We start from the raw sequence: 20,124 nt of genomic DNA, 5'->3' as shown, positions 1-20,124 counted from the left end.
AAGTGTAGCTCGAACTCCACACTCCATCGCGACAATTACAAAATATGTGAGCCCCATCTGTGATAACTTGTCGACGGTCAACCTGGCGAGTGGACCTAAGCTGTCATAATCATGCTTAAAACTTAACGGTTTGATTTTTTTGAACAGCCAACCAATTTTATGATAGCTTTCCCCTAAAAAAATTATGATAGCTTTTTTGAGAAATTAAGAAAACAAGTAACCCTAACCTGTAATGCGGTATCCCCACAAAAAAACTGTAATGCGGTAGTTTTCTTTTTTGTTTACTCCATCTGTTCGCATGCGCTACCAAGTCGACGGCTATGAGGCCAACTCCACCGCGCGACCCCAAACGGACGTCCGTTTTGTCCTGTTTTTCTCCCTTTGGGTAGGGATTTGTGGTCATGTCCGGGCCTGTCCTGGGATGCGGTGGCCGTGCGCCCAGCGCGCTGCCGCATCCTTTTGCCCCATCCTGTCCGCCAGGGCCAAGAAATGCCCAAATTTGCATTAAAACTAGTTTCGAACCCAAATTTTTGTCTGAAAATTAAAATAGTTTTACAACCCAATTGAAATTGTCTTTAATAAAATAGTTTTACAACCAAATCGAAATTGTCTTGACTGAACATAAAATGGAAAAATACATCTATTGGTTGCCAATGTGATCCCACACGTGCTCAACCAAGTCATTTTGAAGATTCACATGAGTGTGCCAATCACGCATCTCACGGTGGAATTGGGCAAATTGTTCAAATGTGGCCGGGTCTTGGTGCAGGGGCTCAATATTTTCACCTTGATAATCAAATCCTTGGTCGAAGATACTCTTATCACACTCGTCCTCGACGATCATGTTGTGCATGATCACACAAGCAGTCATCACCTCCCAAAGCTTCCCTTCATCCCATGACAGTGCAGGGTTTCGAACGATACCCCACCGGGATTGAAGCACACCAAAAGCACGTTCCACATCCTTTCTAACACTCTGTTGCATTTGGGCAAATCTCTTTCTCTTCTCACCTTGGGGTTTCGAGATTGTCTTCACAAAAGTTGACCACTGAGGATATATACCATCTGCTACATAGTATCCCTTATTGTAATGGTGGCAGTTGATCTCAAAGTTGACAGGTGGGGAGTGGCCTTCTGCAAGCCTCGCGAAGACTGGAGAACGCTGCAGCACATTGATATCATTGTGAGAACCTGCCATGCCGAAGAAAGAATGCCATATCCAAAGATCTTGTGATGCCACCGCTTCTAATATGACAGTGCACCCGTTAACATGCCCCGTGTACTGGCCCTGCCAAGCAAATGGACAGTTCTTCCACTCCCAGTGCATACAATCTATGCTGCCAAGCATACCTCGAAAGCCTCTAGCTGCGTTGGTCGCCAACAATCTCTCTGTATCAGCGGCAGTTGGCTGCCTCAAGTACCCTGGGCCAAAGACCTCGATCACAGACTGGCAAAACTTGTACATTGACACCAGACATGTTGTCTCACTCATACGCACATACTCATCCACCAAATCGCCTGGAATTCCATATGCAAGCATGCGGAGGGCCGCGGTGCATTTCTGGTAGGAGGAGAATCCAAGCTTGCCAAGGGCATCCGTCTTGCACTCGAAGTATGGGTCATGAGAAACCACTCCCTCTCGGATACGATTGAACACATGCCTTGCCATACGAAAACGGCGACGAAATTTATCCGGCCTGAAGAGCGGGGTGTTGGCAAAGTAATCGGCATAGAGCAGGGCGTGGCCTCTCTCCCTGTTGCGGTTTAGGTTGGGAGCACGGCCAGGGACTGACCCCCTGTACCGAGGAAGCTGCCGTTGAATATGGTCGTGAACGACCAGTGCAGCCACCACATGATCGTCATCATCCGACGACGAATCGTCCGATGAACAAAGGAAGTGATGGAAGAAAAACTCGTCTCCACTGTCCATACCTTTGTTGGCAAAAGGTCGAAGACCTTGCGGTCGTGGTGGCGAAGAGGCCGCGATGATCACCTCGACGCAGCAGGGTGGTTGCCGGCCGGCTACAGGCCGCTCTGGAGCTCTCGTCGGAATCTGCCTCGGCCGCCGTGGTACGTCGCCGGCAGTCGTGTCCCCTCTGCCACCGGCAAGGACGGCGACGGCCAAACCTCCTCCGATCGACGACCAAAACTACGGCGGAAGCGCGGGCGTGGTGGCAGCCATGTCGAGACGTGGTTTGGTATGGACGGCGGGGGGGGGGGGCTGCGCGGTGAGGAGGCGGCCGGAAAATAGCGGCGGCGGCGTCGGCGGCGGGGCGGGGCGGGGCGGGGAGAGAGGGTGAAGCGTTGGGAGCGGAGGGACTGCTAGTGTCCCCGACAGGCGGGCCACGGGGGGACAAGGGCGTGCGTCGAGGCCGTCCGCGCGCGTCCGTTTCACCCCAAACCGAGCGCAAGTTTGGGCCGGGGATGGGTCGAAAGCGGACGGAATCCGGACATTTGTCCGTTTGCGTCCGCGCGTTGGGCCGTCTCGTTTGTCCCTTGTACCCCAAATGGACGGGGCGGACAGGATAGGGTCGCGCGGTGGAGTTGGCCTGACTTGACATCTACTAGTATATATGTTTTCTTCTAGAAGAAAGACACACGGTGCAGCGGATCCAGACATACATCCTGTAGGCTGGCTGGGTCGAAATAAATCCAGTCGTGGTCGGTCGCACTCGTACCTGAGTGCTCCAACTAAAGGAGGATGGAGACAACATTGGCCCATAACAAACATGAACACCACACCAAGATGGCCGGAGCCATGAAGAAGATGGAGTCCATGCATGCCGCGTGCAGTGAACACACGATGCGCCGGCCCTGTGGTTCTCTCGTCAGGTCGCTATACGGCGGCCCTGTGCACATAATCAACGCGATGGCGTACATGCATGCGTCCGTCTTCCAGGACAAAGGACGACGCCCGTCATGGGCTCACGGCGCCTGGCTGCTAGTACCTAGCAGTACGAGCTAAAGCACTGCATCAGCCGGCGACTCTCGCGCCACACCCATCCTGCTCTCCGTGACTCCGTCCATGGCATGGACTCCATGCCTCGACGAGCAAGCAGTGGATGCATGCATGTGTAGTTTGGAGAGGCGGGTCTTTCTGACCAAGCTGATCGCTCGTCGGTCGAACCGGCGGCGCGTCTCCGAGCGAGGTCTGTGCATGGGCGTGCACACGGCCGGTCGACGTGTGCGCTGCACCCGTCCGAGGCACGTCGCGCTCTGTCTCGTCGGTCCGATGGCCGTGTGTGTGTCCATGCATGTGTCCATGTCTCACGGTGGTGTCTGATCGAGTTCGCTCGCCCGTTCTCAGCACGTGGGGCCGTGCCATGGAGACGCGACCCCCATGCCATGTCATTGCCATGAATCTCCCGTCTCTGACCGTAGCTCAGGTCACCAAGTTACTCTTTGAGGGCCATCCCAATGGAGTATGGCCGCAACAATGATAAATGGGTCACTTAAAGAAGGCCAGCTAAGCGTGTTAGGAACTTAGGATTAGGATTAGGGTTCATCGACGATTCTAGACAACGTCTCTTGTGTCCACAACGAAAACGTACGTACGTATCTCTCTCGGTGCTTCTGTCCAGATGTGTCGTGCCGTGCTGGCACAATCTGAATGCGGCGCCTGGAGTATAGCGTGGCAATGCCGCGGCCGCGACACGTCAAACGAACGACATGATACGAATACGTATAGTGATGTATATGCTTGGGTCAGAGCACTTGAATTCCCCTTGGATTATACAGAAATATCACATGAAGTAGACCACATCCACTAATACTATAGGTACCCAAAAAATAATATCCGGGAAATAAGTGAACGCTGGAAATCATGTGAGGTGTTCAGATTATGTCTGTCACTCCACGCTTCATTCGCATACTTTGACTTTAGAATGATTTATATTTATTACGTATATTTCATACTAGCTGGCAGAAGAAAAGAGTTCAGGGAACACACTGCACTGTGGGAGGAACAATACACAGGAAGGAACAGTGCACCTGAGCCCACAGGAGGCGCCAAAAAATTCAGCACTTGTGTGGTAGGCAGAGAAGAGGTCAAGATGAGAATGTATACTCCCGACAAGCCCATTGATTCGGCGAGTTATGGGCTTGTGATATTTCAGGCCCAACCGACTAGACAGAAGCCACATTCGACAGATGAACTATCCAGTTAGGTCATGAGAAATGTCACTGCGCTGTCTATTTCTCTTTTGTTTTGATCAACTTTGTTTTTGCGGGAGAAAGGAGAAACTATTGGCTCATGGTGACTAGACAGATCAACTTGCTGGATGATGCTCCCATCTACATGATTGAAACGAACCCTGGATATTCCCGCAAAAAAAGCAGAAAAAAAACGAACACTGGATGTTAAGCTTACTTCACAAATCAAAAAAGTGACAAAAATAGAACCACGTGACACATGTGGTAAATAATTCAAAAAAAGTGAAAAAAAGATTCCATATACCAAGCTGATTAAGTAATTTTTTGATTCAACTCCTCATGATAAAATCTTTAGCAGAGTACATTTACTCATGATGATCTCTCCTTGCCAAGTACTCCTACATACTCTAGTTGGAGTAGTACTCCTACACATGACTCATTAGGTAGGTAGTACTGACATAGTCTGGTTGAAGTACTTGTCTTAGTAATTATTTATGAGGCGTTCAAATGTCAAGCTTCACTTATGAATAGTGTACTTCAATTTGTAAAACACTAGTATGAGTGACAGTTTTAATTAGTGTGGGGCAATTCTAGAAGTTTTTCTGCTGGATAGGGCCAGAAGAAGGCAACTCAAGCACTCCTCATAGGAAATAAAACTATACTCGAGCTATCATTCAGGTCTGAAATTAGTCTCAGGAATGTAGGCACAGCCACTGACAGATTGACATGTGCTTTACTGGGTTGGCAACTTGATACGGCTCCAAGAGTGGATTTGCCAAGTAATGAATTCGGTCAAGCATTGCTACTGATCCATCAAGCAAGCACGCAATTCTTCAGAAATTAATTTGCTTTCATTGCTACTACGACAGAACTAATTATCAGAAGCTACAGTACTAGCACACCAGTTGTCAAACACCACTTGGTTCACACAAAGTCTGACCGTTTGAGCAAGCCCGGCGGGTTGATCCACTTGAGCTTCAGGTTGAGGTTCTGTCAGGGTGTCATGTCGGCGCTGCTAACTAAGAACATTTCGATTCAACTCATCTACAAGATCATACTGTTTCCAATCTTCAAAGGTCACAGCTGGTCATACTTTTCTTTTTTCTTCGGAAATACTGCAATTATTGTAGTGCAATCCGTTCCTGTATACACCGCTGATTATGTGTATTTTCTTAGGAAACAGATTTACAGATTCCTACCACCATGGAACATCAAAAAATTAAGATGGCCGCAGCGAAAACCGGAGCTGAAGAGAATGTGGCGGCAGGCCTGAATTGGCAGGACGATGGGTTCAGCAGTGGGCACTACTTTTGCTGGATGAATTAAGAAAGCAGGCCCAATTATTGTGAAAACGACGATCTCGTATGTCTCTGTGTCATACCGATATTTTCATCAACCTCAGTCTCTTGATCTTACGTTGCCAATTCTCTCGGCGCCCACAAGTGGACAATGGCAAGAAAATCGCGCTGTCTTGAACCCTGATGCCGATCTGTGCGTCGGTGGATAGAGAGATATTAATGCGTAGGTAAAACCTATGAATGATTCACACATTAATGTGCTAGGTGTTAGGGCACTAGATTGCCTTTGTGAGGATCTATTACCCTCTTCCGTGTTACATGAAGAGGATGCAGAAACGGTTTCTGAGGGGTATACGGCCCCTCTGCAACTAGATTTGAGCGTGACTGATCTCAGTTATATGGACCGAGCAGTTGGATAGAATAAGCCAAAATGCACCTGGAAGAGGAATGTATATCCTGTATCCGCTGTGCGTAGAAGCACGAGAATTTGGACCGCAAAGAAATTTCATGATAAAAATGATAGGGATCTTTTGGAATAACAGAGATCTGGCAGACTTGGCTAAAAAAAGGTTCCTGGAGGAACCATCATTAGAACATAAGTTGGAGTTTATTGCCTTACTTGAGACTGGTAGGGATAATTTTACATCACAATATCTTGGCATCTTATCTGGTGGTGCTGACTTTGATTGGCACTGTCTACCTCCAAGAGGAAGATCCGGTGGAATCTTACTTGGGGTCAAGCGCGAGACACTAGAAGTCTGTAACGTAGTGCTAGGGGCCTTTGCCGTCAAATTTAGGGTGCGCTCGAAGATAGATGGATTCCAATGGGCGCTAGTTGCAGTATATGGAGCCGATCAACCGGAGCTCAAACCGGACTTCCTAGCAAACCATCTGCGGGTTTGTGGGGAAGAGAGATTATCTATACTGGTCGGATGTGATTTTAACATTATCAGGAGGAGAGACGAAAAACATAATCATAATTTTGATAGCAGATGGTCATTTATGTTTAACACGATTATTGAAAGTCTAGACCTGAGAGAGATAAAACTCTCAAGCTGAAAGTTTACTTGGGTCAACACACCGCTGAGTCCAACTTACGAGAAGTTGGAGCAAGTTCTCACCAATATAGAATGGGAATTAGAAGTTTCCTTTGGTGGCAGTCCAAACTTTACACGGAGAGATCTCCGATCACACCCTGCTTCTTGTTGACTCTGCGGAGGTGACACATGTAGGAAACAAGAATGTATTCTCTTTCGAACTAGCATGGTTTGAGAGAGAGGGCTTCATTGATCTCATAGCCCGGGAATGTGCTAAGGCCACAGGAGGAAAGTCGAATATTGAGAGATGGCAAAATAAGATTATGCACTTGAGGTAGATCATGAGGGGCTGGGCTAATAATGAAAGCAAAATTTATAAGGTGAAAAAGAATAGCTTATACACCTTATAAATGAGCTCTATCTCAAGGCCGAATCCGCCTTTTTAGATGCCGATGATCGGGCATCTAAGATGGAGGCTGAGCAGAGATTGTGAGAGCTTCTCAGAGAAGAAGAGATGAAATGGACACCTAGAGCTAAAATGCAAAAGATCGTTCAAGGGGATGACATTACCCAGTTTTTTCATATGATTGCAAATGAAAAACACAGGATATAAAGTTGTTTTGCTATGCAACGTGCCAAGAACTACACGACATCACAGGACATGGAGTACTCCTAGCTAAGAGCATCTTCAGCCGCGCCCCCAACAACCCCCCCCCCCCCCCCCCGACCCTGTTTAGCGCCGGTGCTAAAGAAACGGTCCAGTCGCGCCCCCAGAAGCCCAATTTTCGTTGGTTAGGCCCGATTTTGGCGCCGGTGGACCCAGCCCGAACCCGGCGCGTTGGGGGGCGCCCGGAGGCGGGGGGGGGGGGGGGAGCATTTTGGCGCGAAAGCCCGGTGGGACAACCGAGTCAGCGACCCTGGCACATCGTCGTCCTCATTGCCTCGGTTCTCGCGGGAATCAATGCGAAGGCTGTTGCGCTGCCGCGCCGGTCAGTCTCCATTGATGCCTCACGGGCGGCGCAGTGAAGGCACCGCGGCACATGTCCCGCCCGATCCCGCCAAGCGTACGCATGGCTGCCGCCCTCTCACCGCCCAAGCCCAGCTATAAAAGGCCGCCCCTCCATCGCCGTTGAGCACACGCTCCATTGCCGCAGAAACTCTTTCCCCCTCTCACCACCGACGCCCCTCTCGATCGAGAGAGCGCGCCTTTCCTCCCCGGCTCCCTCCCGCCGGTGAGCATGGCCGAGCGTTATCCAAGCGACGGTGCGGTGGACAACGGCTTCGGCCGTCGTCACCTCCACGAGGACAAGGCGCGACTCCTCTACGAGGCCGACTACCCTGCACCACCGGACATGCGGGTGCCAGGCACGTGGAAGCTGAGGGCCGGCGGAGTCCCGGTGCCACCCCCGCCGACCGGTGCGGCCCGGCGCGGCGAGATAGCGCGCATCCAGTCCTTACTGCCGGAGCAGGCACGCAACGAGCTGAGGTACGCCCCCGACAACAACGCATTCTGGACAGCGTACTTGGAACGCCGCCATGCCGATTTGCTTGCCTCCCTGAACAGCGTCGACCCCCGCGGCCGACACAACTCTGAGGGGCGGCGCTGAAGGTGGGGCGTCCATGTCCGCACCCTCGAGGCCGTCCTCGAGCACATCGAGGCCGGCAACACGCCACGCTTGGAGTAGCCCGCGCCCCCACCTTCTCGCGCCGTCGCGGCAGCTCCTGGACGTCGCGGCGAATGGAAACGGCGACCTCCTCATCCTCGGGTTGTGCCTCCCTGTCCTCCGGATCACCGGCACTCAGCCCCGTTAAGCCGGAGACACAGGAGACGTCGCTCGGCCGCAGCCGCGGCGGCGCCCTCGTCATCAATGAGGACGTGCGCCCTCTCCTCCTTCTTCCCGCCTCGTCAGGTCGAAGATCGAGCCAGGGTTGCTCCCCGTGAAGAAGGAGAACGCGGACATGGCTGCCGACGACGAGACCGCCATCAAATGGGTGAGGGCGGACTACGTACACGAGCAGATGGAGCGCCAGCGTCGCGCCTTCGAGGAGATAGCCGCGCGGCGCCGCGGTCGCGACGTAGGCGGAGTCGTCATCCTCAACAGCGACGACGAGGAGGTGCCCGGGCCATCCAACCCCCCACGCGTCGGCGACGCTGGTCAGAGGTGTAGCAGGGATGGCGGCGGCGGGCAGGACGGCGGCGACGATGACGGCGACGAGGACGGCGGCAACTACACCCGGTTCTACAGGCTCCTCGGGATGTAAAAGGCGGGCGGGCGGCGGCGACGGCGCAATAGTTTGAGGCGTAGTTTCGTTTTTAGTTAGTTTTCAATTGATGTTTTAAGTTTTTCACAAATATCAATGAAATCGACTAGTTTGGATGAATTAGTGACGTGTTTTGCCAAAATTTAGCCGAATTGTTGTTTCAAAAATCGGAGTCTGGGGGCGACCTGGGTGCCGCGGCTGGAAAACCAACCGCCCCAGACCGATTTTATCGGCGGTTCATCCCCAGGCGGGTGCTATTTTAAGCCCTGGGGGTCGAACGGCTGGAGATGCTCTAAGCATAGCCCTACAATCTGTTATTCTGAATATTTTGATCTGGTCATAGAGATTTGTTTTTTTAGTTGATCTATTTATCCGATTTCATAATTATGGTTTCTCTTACTATTACTGCCATAAGATAAGCTTGTGAACTAAATCTGACTGTTGTGTCATATTTTTTATCATCTGATTACTGATTAAATTAACCGTAAGATATTTTATACCCTTCTGTGGATGGTTCAAGACTTTGCAACTATTCAGAGAAATGTTGTGCTATTCAAGGGGTTTGCGAGCGCTAATAAAGAATCTGTTGCTGGACTATTGTATCACTAATGAGTAAAGTGAGTTCTTTATAGTTTGCTTCAATTTATTGTAGGAAGATATCTGGTGCAAAAGCACAATTCGGTGCAGGCATGCCTTTTTGTCTATGAATGTATTTTGACAATGTTCCTATATAGTTCCAGTTATAAATGTATCCTTAGCTCCCTGAAGCAAACCTCTCCTTTTAATCTTAACTCCAGCATGTTTTCAGCCTCTAAACTCACCTGACACTGCCCGGAATGGTGATGTTCGGAAAATGGGTAGTGTTGTACTGGTGGTCATGTGTCCGCCCATTAACTGTAGAACACCTAAGATGATTCTTTGGGGGAAAGTATCTAGTGCTCCCAGGCCTAGGGTGCTCCCGGTGCTCCGATGTGAAAAACATTTTTTAAAATGTTCAGAAAATTCTGAAAAAAATGCAGCACATCGACGGAACATCGATGTCTCGTGTCGCAAAATTTCAAATCAAAATTCGAAACATTGCTCGAGATACAAAAGTGACAAATTTGACATCAATGTGATAATGGGCCAAAACTAAAGCCCAACTTATGTTATGTACAAAATTTTGTCATTTTGTATCTCGAGCAATGTTTCGAATTTTGATTTGAAATTTTGTGACAAGAGATATCGATGTTCCGTCGATGTGCTGCATTTTTTTCAGAATTTTTTGAACAGTTTAAAACTATTTTTTGAACATTTGGAGCACCGGAAGCACCACAAGCCTGGGAGCACTCGATACTTTCCCGATTCTTCGGGACTTATACATTCCAATTACTCATTTGGCTCTTTTTCTTACTGTGATACTTATTTTTACTTAGTAATCTTAAGATCAACTCTTTCAATTTATAACTATATATAGAGCACAGGACCCAACCTTGCATGTGGCCGGTTTAATTTGTTTACTGAAGAAATTAGTTTAAAAATGTTCACAGTTTTACACATGTTCACACTATTTTTGTTTCAAAAAAATGTGTTTGCACTCTTTTAAGACTCATAAAAAATTCCAAAAAATGTTCCGTTTTTGCTAAAAAAATCTTTTAGAAATGTACAAAAAAATCAAAAAATTCTTTAAAGAAAAAATGCCTGTTAAAAATGTGTTTTTTGGACAAATGTTCAAATTTTCATAAATGTTTATTATTCTTAAACACGAGTTCCAATTTTTATGTAAACCTTAACTTCTTTAGAAAAGAGGAAATTTTCATGTTTTCCAGAAAAGCCAAAAAGATAAATGATTGACAAACTATTCGATGCAAAACTGCTCTTCCGTCTGATGAAGAATGCTAAGTTGGCTTCTTCATGTCCAAACTTGATTCTACAAAAGGCAATAATCCGCTTTATCTTATTATCGACGTGTATAAGTATTGAATATATAAAATGGTGCACAAGGGAATATAAAGTTGGTTGTGCCTTTTTTTCCCGGTGCAACGCAGTTTTATTCCAAACATGCAAGCACCACATGTAGTAGGATCAAGCCGCTATATATTAAAAGCATCTCCAATAGCCGCGCCAAAAGGCGGGTGCGCTAAACTGAGTTTTTAGCGCGCGGGGGACGTTTTCGCGCGCTCTAGCGGTGACGGGAAATTAGCGTGCGTGGGAAAAGGCGGCAGCTCGCGCGCTATTTTTGGCGCACCTCTTCCGGTGCGCCTTTAAATTGCGGCGCTCGCTACGCGGCTATTCCACTCTCTCTTCCTCTTTCGCTACCACACACGCTTCCTCCGCTTCCTCGTTGCTTCCTCACCGCTCCAGCGCCCCGCCACCATGCCGTCGCGCCGTCGAGGAGCGTCGGGCTACCGCGGCGTCCGCCAGCGCCCCAACGGCTGGTACTACTCCGAGATCCGGTCCGGCGACGTCCGGCTCGGCCTCGGCACCTTCGAGACGGCGCACGAGGCCGCCCGTGCGTACGACGCGGCGGCGTGGCGCCTAGGCAGGCCGCGCCGGCAGATGAACTTGCAGGACGTCTACACGCTCCAGCAAGCGCTGGACGTCGCCCCTCCGCCTCGTCTTATCACGGCACAAGACCTTGCGGAGCACGCTGAGCGGCAGCGCCGCCTCCTCATCGCCGAGGAGGACGAGCGGGCCATGGCGGAGTGGCGCCGGCGCCACCCGAAGGATGTCGCCGACGAGCAAGCCTACTGGGCGGAGCAGACGACAAAGCGCCACGCGGACCGGTTGGATAGGCGTCGGCGGAAGGCCCTGGCATTATCGCAGTGCGAGATCGTTGAAAATGGTGGGCAGTCGATCTTTTCGGCTAATGATACTCGTTGTGACGACATGTGGCTCGATATCTCGGACCAGACCAGCGAGGATGACGGTGATGATGATGACGACGACTGGGAGTAGGTTGTAGTTTATCTAGTTGCACTATCTAGTAGTTTTTTATGTCGTTGCACCGTAATTTTATCTATCTATGCCGTGGAACTAAGTAAAATCTCTATGTATCGTTTTTATCTATGACTAGTAAATGCGCACGTGCAACACACGTTAATATTTAGACAGTATATTAATTGTACGTGGATATTAGGTATGCTATTATTTGTGTGATAGTTTTGTGATTAGTGCAATATTTGGTATGATATTAATTGCACGTTAAACATGTTGAATGCTCGCCATTGGAGTAGTGTAGATCGTTGGATTGACCTTGTTTGATGGTCGAGATCAGTTGGATCTGCCCTTTGGGTCTTTTTATATTGGTAATATAAATATGTACACAATGTGCATGCGATAGCGCACTGCATTTTAGCGCGGCTGCTGGAGCTACGTGCGCGCTAAATTTTAGCGCGGCTGCTGGAGCCAGTGCTGCCCGCTGCGCTTTTCCAGGCGATGGGCGCGCTGCAAACTACTTTTTAGCGCGGCGCGCGTTGGGCGGCTGTTGGACATGCTCTAAGAGCAACTCTAGCAGACCCAGCATCCGCCCCAGACCCGCAAAATAACCGCCAAAATGCGGGTACGGGCCGGAAAGCCTGCCCGATCAGACCCCGCACCCAGTCCTGGCCCGCAAAAATTTTTAGGGGGCGCGGCAAATTCACGACCCCAACCCCGGAAAACGCGGGTTTCCCCCTCACGGCTGCGGTGCCCTGCATCACAGAGAAGCAGTTGACGGGAGGGACATTTCAGCCCCGCGCTCTTTTCCCCCTCCATCCACCGCCGCCCGCCCTTGCTTCCGCCCGCCCGCCGCCGGCGATTCCGGCCATATTTGCGGGCGGAATCGCTCCACGGGCTGCCCCACACCCTCCCGCGCCGAGCCGCTACACCGCCCTTCCGGATCAGGCAAGAAGAGCCGCCCCCAGTCGCCGTCGCCGCTGGGATCGACCACCGCCGAGCGCACCACCCTCGTCGCCGCCCGGAATCACTCGCCACCGGTTAGTCTCCTTTTTGTGATTTTTGCGAGCTGTGTAGTAGATTGACGCGTCGGTGTGCGTGTAGATGGAATTGACTCCGTGCGAGAAGTTCTTGCTATCCGATTCGGACGACTCGGATGTGGAGACCATGCTTGCGACCTTTCGGCAGCAAACATTGGTCATGGCGCTCGCCGTGAAGGAGCATGAAGACGAGTACCGAAAGAGGAGGCGAGGATCTACTGTCGGGCGTCTGTGCATTCCGCGGAATCGCCATCTTGGGAACGAGATGTTGATGCAAGATTATTTTTCGGAGAATCCTACATATCCTGCACACCTCTTCCGCAGAAGGTACCGAATGCGTCAATTCCTTTTTGTGAAAATTGTTGTAGCTTGTGAGGCAAATTGCCGGTATTTTACTCAAAGAAGGAATGCCGCGGGCTTAAAGGGATTTAGTGCATATCAAAAAATCTCCCTACCTATGCGGGTGATTGCATATGGCGTTCCGGCTGACTATGCCGATGAGTATCTTCACATTGGTGAAGATAGCACAATTGAGTCTGTGCGTAGATTTGCGAAAGTGATCGTCCGTGTCTTTGGTCCCGAGTATCTTTGGGCACCAAATGAAGATGACACAAAGAAATTGATGGCAGCTAATGAGAGGAGAGGTTGGTCTGGCATGCTAGGTAGCATTGATTGTATGCTTTGGAATTGGAAAAATTGCCCCAAGGCTTGGCAAGGAATGTATTGTGGCAAGTCTCGTGACGCAACAGTTGTGCTAGAGGTGTAGCATCCGAGGATTTATGGATTTGGCATTGCTTTTTTGTATGCCCGGCACACTCAATGATATCAATGTGTTGCAATGCTCTTATTTGTTTTACTAGGCTTGCTAGTGGTGATGCTCCTGCTTGCAACTACACTATCAATGGGCATGAATACACAAAGGGGTACTATCTTGCAGATGGTATATATCCTCCTTGGTGCATATTTATGAAGAGCATCAAAGAACCCAAAACAAAAAAACAATGTGAATTTGCAAGGGTGCAAGAGGCAGCCCGAAAGACATCGAAAGAGCATTCGGTGTTTTGCAATCTAGGTTTGCCATTGTCCGTGGTCCTCCTCGTTTTTTGGATAAGAAAACCCTGAAGAACATCATGACTTGATGTGTTATTCTGCACAATATGATTCTTGAAGATGAGAGAGGAATGAACTTAGAATTCTTTTACGACAATGTGGGTAGCCGTGTCAAACCAGCTAGAGACTCAAACCGCATTAGAGCTTTTCTTCAGACATACAAGGAGATTGAAAATGCAGACACACACTTTCAGCAACAGGAAGATCTCATTGAGCACCATTAACAAAAGGTTGGACAATGACTAATTTTTGTATTTATTTGTATTTGTATTCATGACAAGTTTGCTACGGTGATTTGAATAATTATTTGTAATACAGATGATTATTGTTTTATGTTTGTTTTGAATAATTCAGTTTGTTTTCGATTGTTGAATTATGTTGGATTTGATATTTGCGGGCTGATGATATGCGGGGATGTAGCAGCGCAAAGAGCCGAACCCGCATAGCCGACCCGTAAAAAAGCATATTCCGCGAATATACTTTTTTACAGATCCGTTTTGAGGGTCTGCATATGTGCCAGCCCGCGCCGACCCGTAAAAGCTGTTTTGCGTGAACTGCAAACGCGTTTTGCGGGTCGGCGTTTTGCGGGGTCTGCTAGAGTTGCTCTAAGGAATGGTCCATATACGTCAAATGTTATTTTTTTTCTTTTGGAAAATATGCAATGCAAGAGCCTCTCAGCCCTTGAATACACGGCATGTGAAGGGCTTGACTCCCGGATAGCAATAATGCACTGCACTGCACTGCACTGCACTTCGTTTCCAGGCTGTGGAAAATAGCTGAAGGGGGACTAAAAGAGGGCGTCATTCATGGACGCCCTGCTTGCCCAAATTGCCAAACGGCCAATGTTGCATTGCGTCCATGCATGTATGGCCCTAGTAGCTCCTTTTGCTCTTGCATGCTGTTAGGCCTTGAGACGCTCATGCCATGGCATCCAATGCCTTGAATGCATGGAAAGTATGTGCAGCTAGCGTCCATTCAGCGTACCCAAGGAGTACATTTCAATCCATACAACCTAATTAGATTGCCTTCAATTATTTGAATTGGTACTAAAAAAAGATGCCTGTTTATTTTCAGATAATGGAGGAAATGACAATCTCGGTTTTTGCACCCTTCGAATGCACACAGGCGACCAATTTTATTTACGAAACTACAACATGTACGAGGCTGTGTTGCTCGACGCATATGCCGGCATACACTTTGTTGGATATCTTAAAAGGCTATCTCAAGGATAACTGTTCATATGTTTAGATTTGAGAATTAACCGGTACTGGCCTCGTTGGATCTTATGAAATAGTGACCCATGCCCCTTGTTTTTACTACAACGGGCTGGACGCACGTACGACCCGTTTTCATCTCTTGATCCACTTTGATTAGTCGCTGCTCGCTACTGATGGTCCCGTCGACTCTTCGGACTTACAGCAACTCCAATGCGTCGATCTAAATAAATGCACACTTTGTCCGCTTTTTATTCATTTGTGTTGGCCAAACGGATATGCCCATCCGCTTTTCGATTTAGTCGACAAATGTGCACAACGAGAGGCATACCCTTTTTGGCCCGTGTGACCAAAATAAATTTTTAAAAAAACTTTAACATAAGTGGACGGTCAACGCCGGCAGTCCTCTTAAACGGTAATTAAACATAAGAAAATAAAACCCCGCCCACACGCTGCCCTAATCGTCCGCCTTGCCCTTTCCTTCGTCGTTGTCGCCGCCGCCGATGAGGTCGTTGAAGACGGGAGATGGTCCAGCCCAGTTGAACATGGCTTGATAGGCCACAAGGGTTGCCTCCTCCGGCGTCTACTGCGGCGGCGGCAATGCGGCAAGGCGGGCGCGGTCCTTCTCCTCGCGCTCCCTCTGCATACGCCACTCGCTGTCGGCACGCTCCTCCGCCAGCGCGCGCTGCCTCCAATGCTCGAGGTACGCGGCCTCCTGCGTCGGCGTCACGCCGAGCCAAACGCGCGCGGGGAGGGGGGGGGGGGCTGACCCACTCCCGCAGTTGGCCGGTTCAGACGTACTGGTCGACCGGTTCAGGCGTAGGCGTCGGGGGATGAGAGGCAGCGGCGATGGCGGCACCACACATTCGTCGTCGCAGAGAGGGCGATGGCCTCCGCCAGCCTCGCCTGGTAGTCCGCCTCCTCCGCTTCCGCCTTCAACCGCTCTTCCTCGATGGAGGTCTCCAAGGCCACAGCCAGTGCCGCTTGGTAGGCAACCTCCTCCTCCTTCTCCTCCGGCTTGATGAATGGGGAAGCGGCGGGTTGACGTAGTGGTGCTGCACACCGAGCCGCAGTCGCTCCTCGTGCTCGAGGACAAACCAGACCTCCCAATGGGGAGAGTTTGCCGTGTACTCCGGCATCCGTCGTTGCTCCGGAGTGAGTTGTGCCCGCGTTTCGCACCTCCTCGGCGTCCGCCCGCTGTGACCACGGCCACGCATGCATCGGGATCCGCTGCAGATCGAGATGCCAATCATGCGGCAGCGGCTGCCTGAACTCCTAGTGCCACCACGCTTGATGCACCGGTATGAGCAGCGGTGCCTCGCGGGGCTGGCATACGCCGGCGGAGAAGGAAGAGCGCGTGGGAAGGAAGCGCCGGGTATGAACTTTGCCTTGCTCTTGCCGGAGTCGCTCAATAAACCCATGGCTAGGGTTAGGTTGTCGCCGGCGAAGAAGCACGCGGGGGACGGCTAGATGTGGACAGCAGTGGGATCGCGGCAGACACTGAGGGGACGTGCGGCGCGTCCGCTTCGTGTCTACGCGGACATGAAACAGACGCGTTTTGGATTTGGATCCGTGCGTTGGGCCAGCGTTTTTATCCACGGCGATCCAAACGGATGTGGGCAGGCAAAATGAGTCGACAGGTTGGAGTTAGCTCTTATTTCATGTTTCTGCATTCGAGGGAAAGGTTCTGATCTCCCCCATTCGCAGCTGATCTATGGTGGCACATTAGATGAAGACAGTGTCGACCGACCGATGCACTTGGCATGCAGCTCATTCGATGAAGACGAGATGTGCCGGATGCACTTGGCATAATACAAGCAGCAGCGCCGTGTCACTATATATACCGATGCCGTACAGACACGGGCTTGTTTACGGCGGATTTTTTTAGCTGTAACCATCATCAATACCGCCAACATGCTAGTACATACTTGTTCTGAGCACTGCTGCCGGGTCTTCTCGGAGGGAGTGGCACTGTAGGTGTAGCACATCTTGTGATCTCGTTTTGTTCTTGAGTGAGTGTATACTGTACGTGGCCATCACCATTTCGATCTGCATGTTATTTATTTCCCTCGTTCCAAATTACTCGACGCAGAAATGGATATATCTAGAAGTAAAATACATCTAGATACATCCATACTCACGACAAGTAATTCGGAACGGAGGGAGTACTTTTGATTAACCTGTGAGCTAGCAAGAGTGTATGATGCAAGTGATCACTACTGCAGGCATGCATGCATGGACCGTTTGATCAGTGACAGCTCGGAATTGAGCTTTATGTCTGTGATGATGATCACACCGATCAGAGAACGTAGTACGTCGCCGCTCGTGATTGCAGGATTAAACCAAGCCGATGGCACCAGATAATAAAGGCCCGTGGGAAAAAGAGGAGGAAAAGGGGCAGCGCCATTGCCAGCCTCTGAGGTGTGGGCCCGCATGCACAGTGCATCGTGTGATCCCTAGTCTCCCGTAGGCCACGGCAGATTGGGCTCAAGACAGTCTGGCCGACATGCCATGCCTCTTCATTAAGTGCCCTGCGAGACTCCAAAGCACCATGAATTTATCGCTGTGTTGAAAACTATAAACCCCACTTATGGTGGTAGTGTACCAAGATTTTAGTCTTCGAGCACGACCTCTCCTGCCATCAAGTGTACTGTGCTGTACGTTCCCCTTCCATCAAGTTTGAAATGTGACTGCTGCTTGTACACGTGTGCCCTCGCATTGTGTTGTCCCGAGGCCCGAGCTGTAAATTTATAGTGAAACAACCGGCCTCGTAGTGGCCCCGATAGCCACACTCACCAGTCACCACACCCCGTACGTATATTCGCAGCTGCACATCCAATAAACGAATAAAATGATTGATAGTTTGAAAGAGAAATATCACACACCACAGAGCATATACAAATAGTTATCGATGGTAGTTTATTAACGACTGCAATAAGCAGTGAAGTATGTGTGCCGAGCTCGACGGGTGTACAGTGAGGCAGCGACGGACGCTGTGGAGGTGTAGAAAGTCAGCTCAGACATCCCTCTCCTCGTCATAAAATCGTCCGGCGGAAAATCATTCTGCAACGCGATCAAGTCAGCCCAGAATTGATGGCGCGCCTCCCAAATCCAATGATGCCAGTCGATCGGTTTTGTCAAGGGAATCAACATACCACGCTGTCGACGCGACAGTGCCCGCGGCCGGTCGGTCCGTCGGTGCCGCCGTCATCCCATGCTCCATGCACGGGGCGCCGGCGCCGCAACGAAATCGGCAGAGGTCGCGCTCCAGCCGTACCCTGGCGCGCGCGCGCGCGGCATCTCGCGGCTCCCGCGCCCCCGGAGAAAGTGGGCCCCAAGCCTGGCGCGCGTGGCATGCAGGCGGGGCCGTATCACGCCGGGTCTCGGTCTGGTATGTGGTTACGTGAAGGGGATGCCATGCACGTCGACCCATCACCACCACCGATGGAATTTTGGGGATGCACCGTTCACATACGTTGCCGCCGCCGCCGCGCGCGCGGCCTAAACCACGCGTGGCGACCGGCTTGCGACGCCGCATCATACCGGGCAGGGGTGGATACATCATACATGCAAGTTGCCCTTGCCATAGTACGTACGCATCACTACATTACCACCACGAGGCTAGGAGCTATCGATCGTTGTTTCCACATTCCATTGGCCAGGAGGTCATGCACGTACATTTTCTCGTGGTCCGAGATCACCCTACAGCTACAGGTCGACCTGTCTATCGTTCCCGTCGCGAACAGCTGCTTGGCTGGCTGGCCTGGCCCGTCGATCCTGTGGCTTATCCCCGTACTAATAAGTGGCGGAGCGAGGCGCCGGCCCGACAATCCGGTGGCGCATGTATCGACCTTTGCTGTCAAATCACCAACATGGATATATTCGGACGGCTCGTGTGGCCGTGTCCGTCCATTTAGATTCAAAACACGACAGGGCAGCAAATTATTGACGTGATCGGCCATTTCATAATGGGAGTGCATGCATTGAAACCGATACACATTCGATGTAGAAGTACTCCACATCCCAGTACGTATGTGCATACGTACGTACGTGGGAGGCACATGCGTGCATGGCCCTAGTTCTCGGTGCTTGGTCTTATCTACGGGCATCCCAAAGAGCACAGAGATTAGAGGATTCAGGAGCAACCTTGTGGATGTTGTACATGGGCCCTCCCTCGGAGCTAGATTTGCCTCCCAATGGTCGTGTTACGTACAGTGCTGTTTAATTGGATGACTGTTTTTTTAATGTTGATGGGAGAACTGTCAAATTCGTTGATTAGGAAGAGGTATTATAAGAACACCCCAAAGAAGCAATGCACCGCGTAAAGGCGAGTCCTAAAAAAGAAGAAAGGAGAAAAGGGGCTGCTCGGTTTATTGAGGAAAATCGGACAATAACAAAAGTAGCGCCTAGCTAGACTAGAACTAAAGCACCACAACATATACAAAACGCCAGAAAGCCAAAACCCCACAACACACCTGGGCGAGCACTGGAGGGCCTTCGCTGCTATCAGAGTGCACACAGACAACCGCCGTATTGTACTTGGCTGCTCTGAGTATACACGCAAACATCAAGGACACTGGAGAGGAACGATACATCCGAAAGATCGAGACATATGTCGTTTCGATCCCACAGGGCTAGCTAACATAGCTTCCCTGACGCTACTTGTATGCAAAGGATGCTCCTGCCGCTCTCACCGTCGACCGATGATCAACTCCAAACAGATGCACCACCAATGCTCCATGTTCACCAAAACGTTGCCCGCTCCAGATCCACCACACCAGCACTACTCGGGTGCTCCCAACACCAGACTCGACTCCGAGGCAATGCTTCCAACGAAGTAAAACGTCAAAGGCGCCTCCATTGCACGCAGTTTTCACCGGGAGACAAGAACATGGACCAGGGAGACGTGTCGGATCCCCTCGATGGCACCTCCGACAAGCAAAATCACACTCGAAGGCGTCATTTGCCATCAGCTCAAACCATAGTCGAGCATGACTTTCGTCAGGGAACCGAGCACCTATGTCGTGACGACATCTCCAGACACGCCACCACCAGACCAGAGCATTAGGTGCGCCATTTGCTGCACAACTAGCCA

General features: G+C 50.5%; 2 protein-coding genes and 1 pseudogene across 2 annotated transcripts; 2 read left to right on the top strand and 1 right to left on the bottom strand.

Annotated features, from left to right (window-relative positions):
- Positions 1-640: 640 nt before the first annotated feature.
- LOC147984182 (uncharacterized) lies at positions 641-1,930 on the bottom strand. Its single transcript, XM_087540999.1, has one exon. It carries the CDS (start codon positions 1,928-1,930, stop codon positions 641-643), a length of 1,290 nt encoding a protein of 429 aa, XP_087397125.1.
- A 5,795-nt stretch (positions 1,931-7,725) lies between these two features.
- LOC147984181 (uncharacterized) lies at positions 7,726-8,749 on the top strand (annotated as a pseudogene).
- A 2,355-nt stretch (positions 8,750-11,104) lies between these two features.
- LOC147984180 (uncharacterized) lies at positions 11,105-11,686 on the top strand. The gene has a single exon (XM_087540998.1). It carries the CDS (start codon positions 11,105-11,107, stop codon positions 11,684-11,686), a length of 582 nt encoding a protein of 193 aa, XP_087397124.1.
- Positions 11,687-20,124: the final 8,438 nt, after the last annotated feature.

Source organism: Triticum urartu, chromosome 2A (genome assembly GCF_056163025.1).
Source record: "Triticum urartu cultivar PI428250 chromosome 2A, HENAU_Tu73, whole genome shotgun sequence".
NCBI classification, from domain to species: domain Eukaryota; kingdom Viridiplantae; phylum Streptophyta; class Magnoliopsida; order Poales; family Poaceae; genus Triticum; species Triticum urartu.
The sequence above is the reverse complement of the archived record's forward strand: the minus strand, read 5'-3'. Positions and strand labels throughout refer to the sequence as shown.

Bases quoted from the DNA above. Each gene is read 5' to 3' on its own strand.
- LOC147984182 (XM_087540999.1), bottom strand. From the start codon at position 1,930: ATGGACAGTGGAGACGAGTTTTTCTTCCATCACTTCCTTTGTTCATCG.
- LOC147984180 (XM_087540998.1), top strand. From the start codon at position 11,105: ATGCCGTCGCGCCGTCGAGGAGCGTCGGGCTACCGCGGCGTCCGCCAG.